The following is a 15,224-nucleotide window of genomic DNA, read 5'->3' on the forward strand; positions in this document are numbered from 1 at the left end:
CATAACTCAGCAATGCACATGCGAGTATGGCTGATTTTCGAAAGGAACCGTATTTAAGTAAATATATAACTACAGTAAAAGTTAAGTAAACATCGGATGATAAATGGAGGCTCGATTATGTTCATAAGCTAGATTGTAGCAAATTTGATCATTTCAAGGGCCTCATTCGAGTCGTGCATCGGCGGATCTGACTGGTTTTCAAAATGAGCCGAGATGTCATCAATATGTAACTTTTGTCTAAAATTTGTTAAGATCGAATATGAAACGGGTAATCTATTGTATTTACAAGCTCAAAAAGGCATTTTGACAATTTTGAAGGCTATCATCCAAGAACAAGAAATCAAATAATAACTGGAAGCTCTATTCTGTTCACAAGTTGTAAATAATTTGCCAATTTGTCAATTAAGAGGCCATTATCTAGTCTGGCATGGCCGGCATTGGCTGGTTTTCGAGAGAAACCGTGATTTAGTCAATATTAAACTACTGTCTAAGTTTGGTAAAGATGGGTTATAAATGGAGGCTTGTTTTTAGTTCACAAGAACAATTATAGCAATAAGGTCTACATGGGCGGCTCTGGCTGACTTTCGAATCAAACCAAGGTCACATCACTATTTGACTACTGTTTAAGTTTGGTTAAGGTCGGATTAGAAATGGATAATTATTGTTGTCACTAGCTAAATAATTGCAATTTTCACAAGTTCAACGATTATAATGCAGTTATCCATGGGAGGATATAATAACAAGCTTTTTTTCTGTTCACTAGCTCATTTATAGCATCTTTGTACCTTCAAAGTGGCCCTTATCCTGCCGTGCATAGGCGGCTCTGGCTGGTTTTCGGAAGGAACCGAACTTTTATGGATAAGCAACTAGTGGGCATTTTAATAGCCTATGATTGAATTTAAGCATATCTATGCTAGGTGTAAAGAGTAAAGAAATATGAAAATGCCAGTTTTGTTTTTATTGTATTTTCGCCTAGGATAATAAATTATTCCTAAAATTCGCAAATTGATGGGAAATTTTACTCTTAAACTTCACAGCACAGTCTCAAACTTCAAGCAGTCATTCAACATCGTATCTGCGTGACTTCCCCTTTCACCGCAAATCACTCTCCTACGGTCGTTTTCTCGGGCTCTAGATTTTTGGTCGATACTTTTCCACCAACGTTCCCGTGAGATGGGGTGATACGGGAATGGCTGCGTAATCGCTTGTCGATTGCCAGTGTTTCCTTGCGTAGTCTCTCATCCTCCTACAGTCAGAAAATAAACATAGATTCAATGAATCCGATGTACAAATACGCTTGTCATTTGATCGAGCTATTGGCAATTATGCCAAATTTGGATGCATTGGGACCAAATTTAAATTTGGTATCATTTGAAAAGGTTTTGCATGCTGATCACTAATACCTCAAATTAACCATGAGGTTTTTGATGCTGCCAATGCGCCCATTTTTTATGAAAAGGCAAAAATTGGGATACATTGTCCTGGTAGAAGGTAAATGGTTGTAGCGTTATTTTATAAGTTGAAAAATGTCATAACATGAAAATATATGAACAGGTTTTGAAAATAGAATTTGAAGTAATTTTCAAAAGATGACATAAAAAGCAGCACGGAACGATTCAGAATATATATATAAAACAATGCGCAACATTATTATGGATTTATCAACATTTAAAATTTCATTTCAGTCCATTTTTACACTCATGACCTCGAACCATGACCAGTGTACTGTACTATGTGACCTGCGGAATATTTGTTTCATCATCAGATAATATTTTGTCACTGATTCATTTTTATGTACTTTTAAAAGCGTTTTAATGTTTTTAATTGATATTGACGTACTAAAATGGAGTGTCTTTAACTACAAGTGTATGAAAAAAAGTTGAACAGTTTTTAGAACTGTTTCGGGGGCGATTTAAACAGGGAAACCGAGTGTGCTGACGTCAACAGGGAAAACTGTTGTCCCCCTTATTTTTAAAGATGCTTTTAAGGTTGTTTTTAGTGTTTTAACAACAAAGTAACAGGATAAATAAAATACTAGGTTAGTTCCACGGCACTAACCTAGTATTCTCTATTTATACTTTCCAAGACGTGGCCCGGAAAAAGTGACCATTTTTTTCCACACTCGTAGGCACGATGTTACACTAGAATGGGGTATTTTGTTTAAACCTGATTGTTGAACAATGATTGTGAAATAAGTTATTACCCCATTATATTAATCACTCTCGTTGCCGCGATGTTACTCGAGAGCGTGGTCTTGTGTTTACATTTGTTTGTTTTCAAGGATTGCGAAACAATTACGATTCTGCGTAACAGTTCTTTCGTGGTAGAGGACACCGGAGTACCCGGAAAAACATACATCCGGCTTTGTTTGGATTCTTCAGATTTCTAGACATTTTCCAAACAGTAAATGAAAATTTATTTGTAAAGATCACATCCATACTTGAAAAGTCAGATTTCAATGATCAGAATAAAGGCGTCAATTTAAAGAGACTCGTTCACAGATTGCATGTTAGTTTTTTTTCCATCAAATTGAGTTATGTAACAAACGTATATGGAAAACAACACAAAACAGAAAATATAGTTTCTAATTTGAGTTTGGTAAATCCACGGCTAAATTTTCAATATCGTTACTTACACTGTCCGGCTGAATAGCAAATGTTAGTTCTTTTTTTAATTATTGATAGCACAAGAGCTATAAATTAAACTTTTGAGTATATGTTATCATTGAAAAAGCATTTTGTTCACGGGAAATTATTGTTTACGTTATTTGACACTAAAAACGTGAATGAGTCTCTGTGAGTGAGGCAGAGAACGAACTGATGAGTTCAGACGACAGGAATTGTTAATATGTCCTCCATCACACGTACCCTTAGGTGATCAATGCTGTATTCCAAAAGCATCTGCGCGTTGCTAATATTCATCACAGTACCCACAAAGGTGAACGTCGCATGCCGATGAAGCCAGTCCTAATAGAAAGATAAAAAATGACAAGATGTGAAAACAATAGTGTAAATGGTATATTTGGATATGTGTTTAAGCCCTGTATAAGCCTTGCTCTGATAGGGAAATAGTCAAATAACATGTTTGGCTGAATAACTTTTTTAAAGACACCAAGGGTATAAAAACGTCTCGTAAACAGAATGTTCTACCTGCCGCGACTCATCCCCTTTCTTAGCCCCATCGATTTTCACTCGCAATATGCCCGATTTGTCGACAATGTCTTGAATGTTCTTGCCCTTCATTCCGATCACCCTGGCTACATTAAAATAAGGAATGATAAATTCTCGAGGCCATCTTTGAATATGTTTTCCAAAATGTGCTATCACATTAAGTGCCTGTTCTACATTGCTACTTTTATGCGACTGTCATGTTTCGGAAAAAAGATAATTACAAAACAACTTGATTTTAGTTTTATTTTACATTCGAAAAGATCTGAAACCGACTTGTTGAAATTCACATTGTAAATCATCTGGTTCTCAGCTAACAATAACAATCTTCCCCTGATATTCTGTGTCTATTTGGAGAATATTCCTTTTTAATGGAACACAGACAGCACATAAACGTAACACATTTTGTAAATAAATTAAAATATATGCTGTCGTTTCCATAATTATTTAAAAAACATCAATTAAGTACAAAAGTGAATAAGTGGATAAGTGTTTGATATCAATCTTTAAATCTTATTTGAAATCCCAGCAATTATCGGCCAAACGTAACTCCATTGCATTACCAAGCAAGCTTAAGAAAACCTCTGATAGTCTGACGGAAAGGTCCTCAGAAGAGGTACCGCTGATCCTCTGATCTTGTCTTTCACAACATTAGGCTATCACGATACCGCAACTTTATTTCTCAACTAATCATAATTCAAAAACCACATTATACAGATCAATGTCATATTATTGTTCTAACACTGACCCACAAGATCCATTGGGACCTGGTAAGTTTCCTCTGCATACTCTAACATTTCTCGCGCCCGCTTACATACTTCCTCCGTCTGTAATGTAATAGAGCACAGCAATAACCAACTTGTAAGCCAAGCCTGTGAAAGTTGTCAAAATGATTTCCTGATTTGACAGTGAACTTGCGAGTAGTTTCAAGATTTCTACATGCACAAAAAATACATACTACAAAGCCAATAAGGGCAACCATTTAAAATAGCTTTGCATCTTAACCAAAAAAACTAAAGCACGGCAAGATGATGCCATCGTAAGTTTTCATTCAGTCAATCGAGGGAAGTTAGTCTAAAAACAAGTATCAATGCTACAAATGCGGATTACCATAATAATCACATGTAATACATAATTTTGTGTTAATATCTGTACTAAAGTTCATGACAAATGTATTGTCATTGTCAACATATGTACTAATTTCTAAAATCAGAACGTTATTTTTCAGTTATGGACTTTGATTCTGCACTATAACACGAATACTATGGCATGCCTTAAATGATTTGTTGTTGTTGTTTTAAATTCAGGCAGCCCTAAAATACACTAACCTTCCCGTAGACTTTGAACGTACATGTCTTCTTATTGATATCGATATAAGTCACCCCCTTTACTTGTTCTGCCTGCTTAATGTTCGCTCCTTGTTTCCCTATCGCGAGGCCCATCAGGGTGTACTTTACACGAAACTCTTCCACATGACCGCTTTTTATCTTTCTTTTCTGTGGGGAACATATACCAACATTCAACACAATATTGATATATGAAAATGTAATCGAGTTAAAAAGTAACTATTTTGAAAAGTTGCTTTTACATTGTATTGTAATATTATTAATAAAATCGCTGAAAAACGTTTAGAAATGCTTTTATCTTCCAAGTGAGTTTTTAAATCAATATATAAATGGTTCATAATATTAATCGGTTTTGATCTGCTTTTACAAATAAAGTACATCTTATATAAATGCAATAGACAATCTGACTTAAAGCAATGTTTACAATATTATACTCTTTATGATCAATTATGTGACCTATATATTATACTATACTAGACTATATATCCTATATTCTTAATTTATTGCCGTATTTTACATCTTTCATAAATATCATGTATAGAAAATCAAAAAGTTGTCAAAACTAGAATTTTAATAAAATAAATACAATCCTTCAACTTCCATGAAGTTAAATTTAAATTCGTTGCTACAAGATTATGCAATAACTTTATTTAAAACCGTTTGACTTTATCATCCAAAATGGACTTATCAGCAGTATAGTACCAAGAGTTCCAGCAAATATGCTGCTCTAGCCGTCGATCGCAATAACCATAAATGTAAGGCTTTTTAGAACTTTGCTTTATATAGATTTGATATATTTGCTTATTTATATTATTCCTTATCTAGTACTGAAGTAGCATTTGGGTGTTTTAGTTTGATTAACAGGAAGTGGTTTAAACTGAATCCATATGCTTATAGAAAACAAATGCTTATAGAACATAAGAGTTATTTTGTTTGCTTTGATCAGTATATATGTAATGTAGTCTAAATTCATATGTAACATAAGAAAGTTCTTTTCAAATTGGTCTTATGTTACCGATGGTATAATTTTCCAATTTGCATAATCTCTATAAGTCAGATAAGTCGCCTATTATAATGGCATTGCTTTCGAATACTATTCAAAATCTGGCATCTCTAAACCGCCTTCAAGATTTTTCCCGATGAGAGATTTACGCTTAATGTGATATTATTTGGCCACTCCAAAGAAATTCAAAAACCAGCAAATTTATAGTCTTCTTTAATTGGATTAGGTGTTAATATATTTTGAGCAAGGTATACAAGTTTTGGAAAAAGTAGAGATTTTATAAATGTTATTTTCGACAAAGACAGTCGTATTTCGTTCACTTCAATTATTTATCAATCGTTTATAATGATATATTTTTTATTTCAATATTTATGCAAAAAGCTGCTGAAACAAGCTCAGTAGCAAAATGTTTAAACATAAACCCGGTTTAATGGCACTGGGTAAACGCCAAAGACATAGAACATAAAATCACAAACAAGAAACATAGAAGAACAGCACAAAACTCCACAAACAGCACAGTGCATACAAACTATATTTATAAAAAATAATTTGTGAGTCGTTATTCACTCTCTGAAAGCGACAAATTGCTCTGCTTTTGGTTAATTTGTAGTATTCTCCGCTACCAAAGACATCTCTTATGTTACTGTGTATGCTTATATATTAAAATAATAAAGCTGCACTCTCACAGATTTACCGTATTTACAACTTTTTTAATTTTTGTCTTGGAATAAGCGATTTTTTGCGTAAATATTTGCAAACCAATGATGAAAGACTGCTGACAAAAAATCAGATCGTAGATTTTCATATTTCCGTTCGAAAATTAATGTTTTATGGCTAAAACCGTTACTAACGGTTTAAAAAATATGCATAAAACATCAATATTTGAACTTAAATATAAAAATCTGCGGTCTGATTTTTTGTCAGCAGTTTTATATAACTGATTTCTATGGATTTTCGCAAAAATTTGCTTGTTCCAAAACAAAAAATAAAAAAGTTGTCAAAACGTTAAATCTGTGAGAGTACAGCTTTAAAAATGGTTACATTTACACACGACACATTCCGAAGAATGTTAAACGGACATTCGTTTTACACTCACCAAATAGATTTGTTCATGTATTTGTTTATTCACATACCTTGTGTTTATCTGAAGCTGCGATCCCGCCGACGTGTGTTACAGTGCTACCGTCATCGCTGCCATCAACTTCCTCCTCGATGCTGCAAACGTCTTTCAAAATGTCGAACAAGCTGTTTAGAGCTTCATTGTTATCTTTGAGGCAAAACATTTTAAAAGTCTTCTTGTGTTCAAGTTCTTTCATCTGCAATTTGGCCTCCGACACTGTCTTATTAAATGCTTTGCTCCTTAGATACAGCTGGCCAGTAGAAGAACTGTTTACAAACTTTGTATTTTGTTCCTCCTCTTCATCAGCCAAAACTAAGTTTCTCTCGCAAACGGATGCAATGCAGGAAAATGCTTCGATGTTTTCGTCTTGAAATGTGCATATTTCTTTTCTTTCATTTCTAGTTATATCTTCTATGGAACGTTTCAGTCTAGTTTCCAAACTATCAAGATCTGAATAGCATGCTTCAGCTTGCAGTTGACTTGTTTCTTGTTTACGTTTGCTTTCTTCCTTCAAACACATACAAGCATCCCTAAGCTCAGTTAAAGTTTCGTGCATATGATTTATTATGTCGCAATGCATCGTTCCCGCCTCCTTTAGTAAGTCAACAACTTGTTCTCCACATGAAAGATGTCCCGATTGTATACATTGAACACAAATCACACAATCGTGAACTTTACAAAGAAAACTAGATTTCTCAGTCGGATGTTCTTTGCAACAGTCTTCAGTGAAGTCTCGCATAATTTTCTTCACCTTTTCAATATCTTCTTCATACATATTGACGGTGTGGTTTTGAAATGCCTTTCTTCTTTTATGAAATCCCATACACGCTTCTCCAATGTGCCCACATGTCTTGCAATATCCAACTGGAGTTTCCTCAAAGCACATTTCACACTGATCTTGTGCTGTCGCCATTTTAAAAGTTTATATTTGTGCACTTAAACTGTTATCATCAAACATAAAATTGTCGATTAAATCAAATGGTGTAAAGCACAAATCTTCTATAACAACTGTGGTGTTGAAAGACAAACAAATATCAGATTACAGTAACTTCATTGTTAAACAATAAAATAAATAAAGAGTGACCAAACAGGCGTGGAAAGGAAATTTTATTATTCAAATTGTCGAAAAACAATTTATTTTAACGCATTCAACCAACATACCTCGCTAGAATTCCATAAAGGAAGTAAATGTACGCGAACAAAAGCAAACACGACTAATCAATACTAGATACGATTACTGCAAAGAATATTTGCTAAAGGGTTGATAACAGTGATAACAGTGATAACAGTGATGACAGTGATCGAGATGGGTGTGTGTTTATACGCGATACTTTGTACAGGTGGTACAGGTCTTATCTTAACAATTCATTGACTACATGCTTTTGTAGATTATTTACATGCGTGTGCAATGCTATAAGTTTAAACTAAATATACTGCATTTAGTTCATTCACTGTAAAAAGCAAATATCCAAAGGATGCAGTTAACTACAGAAACATTTATTAAATTATTACAGTGGAAGATAGAAGGACAAGCTCAACTCATCTCAGCTCAACTTAACTCTGAATAAAGGCCCCCGGCCCAGAATACAGCATTAAACAATGTTAACAATTATAATAATAATATAATAGTGTCACCCTACTTTCTCGACTCTTTATATTTTCAATCGCAGATTTTATATGTGAAACAAAATATGCTACGTTTAATATTGCACGTTTCATAGTTATTCATTAGATGATAAAAATATTTTTTTACATCTTTGACCACCGTATTAGTTAAAAAGATATTTTGTCCTTATGCCCTTTTGAGGACACTCGAAAAAAGCATGACACTCATTTTCTATGACTTGCACATTTCAGTGTGTGAAACAATTCAAACAAAGTCTGTCTTCGAATTATTTTAAGAAAAAAAGAAACAAATTGTATTCAAACTCGATAAAATGGTGACCTATCAAGCACGGGACGTCGAGTTGACGTTAAAAAGGTGTCGAGCGCTGACGATATGTGACAATCGGATAAAATCGTCGGATGTGATCGATTACATACGTCTTCGTCCGACGTCAGTGTGACGTAGAATCACAAATTATTACACAACTAGGTACCAATTTACAACCAATATCCGAACGGTCTTGTTACCACAATCCGATCTTCCTCTAATGTAGGTCAAATTTTCTTACTGGCTAACGACCAACACCTCATTCACCTTGTGAACTATTGTCTAGCATAAATTATGTATTCTCCATAGTTGATAATGGTATGTGTGTGTCGTTGGCTGCATTAATTATTTGTCATCAGGACTTGATTAAAATGCCATAAAATGCAAAAGTAAGAATTGACCATTCAGTTATAGCAAGATATAAGCAGACGTAATGAAATAGTGTAAACAGAGAGAGAGACATGGAGATTCTGACTATGTGGTGCTATAACGTGCTTGTTGTTAAGCACCGATACCTGAGATTCACTTTTTCTAGTGTTTTAACCACTACTGTATATTTTCCTGTACTATCCACAAGGCAAGGCTGCCCCTTATACCAGAACTTAGCGTTTATTTTTGGTATGACGAGGTCGGGGATTGATACAAAAATGACCAATCATCAACGAGGACTCCATTTCAAATCCCTGCCTCAATGACCCCAATGAAACTAAACTCCAGAAAGACACGCTTACACTGTATTTTCATTATTTTCAATCCAATGCACATCTACTAATAAAACTTACGATGGATATTCTAAATAATATAGCTACGGTATTCACACATATTCACGAATGTAATGGAGCAGATCAGATGCGATCAATTTCGATGAAAAAGTATTTTCTATGTTTTCTACAAGCTTTGATGAGCATGTAATGTGCGTTAATTTAACATTTCAATCGGTATCTTTTTTGTACCTGAGAATGGCCTGAAAATCGACAAGGGTGTACTGATAATGACATATTGAACGAGTACACTTCATGAACCGACAGTCAAGTGTCTTTTTCGATTTACAGAACCTTACAGAACACAGATACACATCAACAAGATAAATAACGATTTAAAAAGTACAATAAAGTGTTATAATAATGCGCATTCCGTGAACATCATATCTGTTAAGATGATTAAAGACATCTATTACACTACAATTTGTCCTCCTCGAATTTAAACTCCCCTGTTATTTTCTATTCATAAAAACTACGACTCGATCAAACGTTAATTTGCTTTCTTCAAATTAGATGCCACAGGGTCTTCTTACAAGGTCTCTAATGTATAAAATCTCTGGTAAATGAACAATCTTGTGTTAAACGTAGGGATTTATTTAGATATAAATCTGAGTTATCAACGAAATATATTCTCTGATGTTGTTTCAAAAAGAACTTTTTAGTGTGTTGTTTTTGCAAAAATATACTATAAATCCATCGCGCATGCGCGAACTGCAAACTAACTCACTTAACGCAACATGTATATGGGTTACCAGAAATTTGATGGTTGTTTTCGCTTAAGAAATAAATTGCGGGATTGATGTCATTATCGGGGTATAAACGCAATTGGGCTGGTCAAAGTGTGTGGAGTCTGAAGGATTTTTTAACAATTTTTGAATGAAATAATGAACTATTGGTGTAAATATAAGTAATGAATTGCGGTATTGATGTCATTATCGGGGATATGAAAGCATTTGAGTTGTTCAAAGTGTGTGGAGTTCGAAGGAAGAGTATAAGACCGAATATATGTAAATGATCAATTTATGATTATCAAAACATTGAATTTGGATCTTTACCAAAATTTGATAATAAAGATATATCTCAACAACGCATGAAATGCCCTTGAAAGGGCACACCAGTCTGTTCAAATCGATTATATCAGCGTCAATAATCGTGGCTGGTCGAACAATGGTAATATTTAAATATTTTAGAGTCTTACGTTCTTTGGCTCGATACCAAATTCATTGATATATATTGTAATAAAGCTCATCCGTTTGTGAATAAAAATACTGGTTCAACTCAATAAATATTTCAAACGTAGTTATTATATAGATTTATGTGCGAATAAATTAGTCAAAGATTGGAAACATTTGACAAAGAGAGAAAGATGTGAGATCAAGTCATTTAAATAACCCTGCACATAGTAAGTATGCATTTGTTATTAACCTGCAAACTTGAATACATATAATAAGTACGTACGTGCTGGTACATCAAAGGATTTTACATACAGAGACATTAGCCTGCTTGCATTTGATATACATTTAAATCAGTTTAAATATATATATATATATATATATATATATATATATATATATATATATATATATATATATATATATATATATATATATATATATATAATATATTTTCCCTTACTTGAACGTACCCTTCTACCTCTAAAAGAGATGTATTCTCTTAAGAAAAGCTATTAGTTATTTCGTACACATCGCAACAAGAAATGGCAAACGATGCATGTTAAGCCTTTGCAAAAATAAAGTAAAAGGAATATTTCATTGTCGAAATTTACCGTCAAGAACTTATACAAACTGTAAGATCCTTAAAGTGCCGACACGATATTTAACTACTGCAAGATATAAATTATGAATTGATTTGTTTCCGATATTTTGAACAGATAAAAACAATACCAAATTATGTCAGATCAAGGCTAAAAATAAAACACGATACTCTAAAGATTATATTTAAGTGTTTAAGTCATGACTACTAAACGCAAGTTCCATCACTTGTCTTTTTTGTATTTGTACATGCGTTAGTATGACTGATAATAATGAAACGAAATAGAAGACATACTGTAGTGAAAGTGTTCTTACACAGTACCCCATTCTCTGATTTTCGAAATATGTCTTCTTAAAACAAATACCAGATGAAATGTAAGTCATTCTAATGTGGGTGCAAATAAACAAAAGGCACAGCTGTATCGCGGAAGTGTAATATTCTTTGCCTCACTGATGAGTGGTGGAGCTGGCGTTTAGTAGGCGTGTTACGGAAGTGAATATGTGATGGGAATATGCAATTTACAAACGAAATGTTTAAAGAAGACTCTGATGAAAATCAGTGAAAATACAGAGGTTATGTGCTTTTTGGAATACACTGGTAGTTTATTAAAGCGGTCCATAATGATAATTGCTAGTAGAGCTTAGAAATTGTGAGTACGGACGATATTTTATTACCTTATTGTTTTCTCATGAGCAAAGTGGGAAGGGTGTGCCAAAAATTAAAATGCTTAAAAAAATAGTTTAGGCTTTAAGGTACACTCTTTTCAGAGATAAATCGTTTATAATTTGCTACTTGTTTTTGTATTCCATATGGACAGCCGGAGTTCACCTTTTCGGAGGACATAATTTACCCAAAAAATATTATTTTTTTTTAAATTTTTTAGAAATATTGTTCGTATATCAACGTAAAATTATTCATAAAAGTGTTAATTTGTGCCAAAAAGTTCCCGACTATCAAATGAACAATGAATTGTGGCTTTTTAAAGCAACTTTGCAAATAAGAATGGTTTCGAATATATTGACCTAATTTAATTCACTTCCTGGTTACAAAAGCTCAATCATATAATACACTGTAACACATGTAGAAGTGATGATCAGGAAGCCACGACGAACTATATCTCATTTAGTGTAGATAATGTGCCGGTTGAAACTATTCTTACCCTAGTGTGCGTTTTTGTATGGTTTGGCACTATTTTGTTGTTATTTTTTTAAAAAAATATCGATATCAGGTATTTGAAAACTGGTAACAAATAAGGTTATAAACTGAACTTTTTGACACAAAAAACGCTTGTTTAGGTATTGATTTAAATGTTTGATAACTTGAAGAGGCGAAAGCTTAAATAATAACATCGAATCGCGCGACACACACACGCGCACGCATGACACGCACGCACGCATACACCCCCCCCCAAACACATGTCAAGAATCCATAAAAAACAAGAACTGTAGATCATTAACCACACTTCAACATGTATCGATAAATATTCTGTTTAGTACACAAATATAAAAAGCAGAAAATAAAAAGTTCATTACGTTGACTAAAAGTTATAATGATGATAATAGCATTACATCATAAATAACAAACACCACGGACATGCATGGCAGTTTTTCTTCAGCACCGACAGCATTATAAATCTTTCGCCTAAGTTTAAATATCCTTACTCCTATCAATTTGGCTATGTTCTTGAGAAAAAAAATCGAAATTAAGAATTAGTAAAATACTTAAGCATTTCTGTGTTTCATGAAATAATATTGTACAGGAACAAATATTTTGATTCGAGCATTTGATTGTGTTTGCCTTTTTATATTATTGTTTAAGATAATGAGCGAGGCCTGGGATGATCGTCGGACATGGTCTCTTAGACTATCGCAGGCCCTGGATGACATCGGGGTTACCAGACGTATGGTCGATAGAAGGAGAAGGACGTGGCTAAGGAGGGAGGCGTTGCAAAAGCTTTTGAGTTTATTTTTGGGTTCAGGTATGACCATGTACAATTTCGGTAGCCAGAGTGAAGGTACTACTACTCTTGGAATGCACTCAGACATTGATATTTTATTTAGTCAAAACGATGCAGCAGTACTGTTAGATTTGAGTGAGTGGCAGCAAGGGAAAGACAATCTACTCGTGGTAAACACAGAGCGGTCCCCGCCGCAACATTGCAACCTCCAGAGACTGGGGAGAGACCGCCGGTTGCCAAATAAAGATGTTGAGGACCCGTATGAAGTGGTGGATAATGATGGCAAAGTACTGTTGACTACTAAAATAACTGAAATATTTCTTCTGTCGGAAAGAAAACTAATATTTTATGGACCATCAAGAAGTCTGAATAAAAACGTAGATATGGTCCAAGCATTTCCATGTGCTAGATTACCAGCAGAGTGTCAGTTCCTCTTCGAAAGACCCCGCCCTGGACACTGGCCTACAAAAGACATGTTGGCACAAGCAAGTGCTTATCCAGTATTTCTTGTGCCAGCGGGTTACCCAGATAGCCCTTATCACGAAAAGTTGCTGGAATGGAGATTTTCTACCTCTCTTATGGAAAGATTACTTATATTTAGTTTTAACACTACTCAACTCAAAGTGTTTGTGTTGTTGAAAATTATCAGGAAAGCCTTTATCAAGATTGTTGTTGGAGACAATTTCAGCACATTTCACATGAAGACAGCTATGATGTTCACCATAGAGAGCTACCCACCAGACATATGGTGAGAGGACAACATTGTACAGTGCGCCCTGTATTGCCTGACCACACTGGTAAGGTGGCTGAAGCTAGGTCGTTGTCCACACTTCACGATCTCTGGTGTGAACTTGTTTGTTGGGAAACTCAGGAGACCAGACTATCACACTCTGTTGTCTATATTTGCTTATATAATGAGAAACAATCTCAACTGCTTGTCTCAGATACAAATGGATGATCTAGGGGCAAGACTGCAACTAGGACCACTGACATTGGCTTTGAAATCAGGCAAGGACATAAACATGGAAATATACCGGCATTTGTTAACATGTTTTTATTCAACCCGTGACATCATTGATTTGGTATCTTCCAGTGGAAAACTTACTTTAACCGCCCTCTACGATTACCTGTTACAGCTGATAGTGCTTTATAACAGACACTGTGAACCAAGCATTGAGAAAGAAGCAGCAACAATTATGTTACAGTTAGTTGCTTACATTTTAGCATCTGCTCTGGCTTCTGAGAAATTGCGGGTACATCAGCCGATAACAAGTACTATACTGGAGTTATATATGCTGTCATTTGATTATGACCTTCTGTCCGGTAAACTTAAATTTGTGTCCATGCTCTACTGCAGTGGAAAGTTCCAGAAGGCAGCTACAGTGTTGAACCATTGTGAGGGCCTGTTGGAACCACATGCCCGGCAGTGCCGTGAATGTGAAAGACCAAATGAAGATTTGCTTGAGACATGTCTCGAAACTGAAGATGACCTATCGATGTATAGGACATCAGTTACAGGCTGTGTGATATTCACTTCTTTGGAAAAAAGTGTTGTTCCTGACCACCTTTTGTATGAAATGTACAGAACAATAACACGTGAAGATGCTCTTATAATGGATATTAAAGAACAGCTGTGGATGAAAAATGTGGTAATTGACTGCATACCATTTCTCTTCTACCTTCAGTACCTTACGAACAGGGAACTTGACCAACCTGTCAGGAAATACGCGGTATTACAGAATCTACAGAACTACCTATGTAGACCAGGAGGTGTGGATGGACATGTTGAAACAGTGTGTAATGTTCTTGGACACTGCTACGAGTTTGAAAACAGGCTAGATGCTGCATGGCACTACTACAGTGAGTCTTTACGAGTAAGACCAAGAAACAATGCTGCCAACTGGCATCTTATGAGATTACTACATAAACAGGCAATGCAGTGATTGTGATATAGTTTCCTATTAGAAGCACATTCTATTTCTGAGTAACTTAAATGGAAATGTTCTACCTTTCTCATAAAAAGATTACTTATATTTAGTTTAAGCACTACGTTAATCAAGTGTTTGTGTTGTTGAAAATTATCAGGAAAACCTTCATCAAATATTTTGTTGGAGATCATCTCAGCAGCTTTCACTTGAAGACAGTCATGATGTTCACCACAGAG

At 34.7% G+C, this 15,224-nt stretch overlaps 2 protein-coding genes across 3 annotated transcripts; one reads left to right on the top strand and one right to left on the bottom strand.

The window, feature by feature from the left end:
- Positions 1-800: 800 nt before the first annotated feature.
- On the bottom strand, positions 801-7,597 carry LOC128239913 (uncharacterized). Its single transcript, XM_052956361.1, has 6 exons — positions 6,650-7,597; positions 4,496-4,663; positions 3,916-3,994; positions 3,150-3,256; positions 2,868-2,966; positions 801-1,246 (listed from the first exon to the last, which is right to left on the bottom strand). Exons 1-6 carry the CDS (start codon positions 7,547-7,549, stop codon positions 1,103-1,105), a joined length of 1,497 nt encoding a protein of 498 aa, XP_052812321.1. The 5' UTR covers positions 7,550-7,597; the 3' UTR covers positions 801-1,102.
- A 3,092-nt stretch (positions 7,598-10,689) lies between these two features.
- LOC128241652 (uncharacterized) lies at positions 10,690-15,203 on the top strand. Of its 2 annotated transcripts, none has more exons than XM_052958675.1 (2): positions 10,690-10,732; positions 12,922-15,203. In XM_052958675.1, the coding sequence occupies exon 2, from the start codon at positions 12,925-12,927 to the stop codon at positions 13,810-13,812; it is 888 nt and encodes a 295-aa protein (XP_052814635.1). In that variant the 5' UTR covers positions 10,690-10,732; positions 12,922-12,924; the 3' UTR covers positions 13,813-15,203. The 2 variants fall into 2 exon arrangements, with proteins under 2 accessions (XP_052814635.1, XP_052814633.1); XM_052958673.1 differs by lacking the exon at positions 10,690-10,732 and adding an exon at positions 11,616-11,752.
- The last annotated feature ends 21 nt before the right edge of the window (positions 15,204-15,224 follow it).

This window comes from Mya arenaria, chromosome 7 (genome assembly GCF_026914265.1).
Source record: "Mya arenaria isolate MELC-2E11 chromosome 7, ASM2691426v1".
In the NCBI taxonomy this organism is placed as follows: Eukaryota; Metazoa; Mollusca; class Bivalvia; order Myida; family Myidae; genus Mya; species Mya arenaria.

Coding starts and splice junctions, on each gene's coding strand:
- LOC128239913 (XM_052956361.1), bottom strand. CDS start 7,549: ATGGCGACAGCACAAGATCAGTGTGAAATGTGCTTTGAGGAAACTCCA. Junction 3,995..4,495: donor CGTTCAAAGTCTACGGGAAG/GTTAGTGTATTT, acceptor ATTACATTACAG/ACGGAGGAAGTATGTAAGCG. Junction 2,967..3,149: donor AAGGGGATGAGTCGCGGCAG/GTAGAACATTCT, acceptor TCTTTCTATTAG/GACTGGCTTCATCGGCATGC.
- LOC128241652 (XM_052958675.1), top strand. CDS start 12,925: ATGAGCGAGGCCTGGGATGATCGTCGGACATGGTCTCTTAGACTATCG.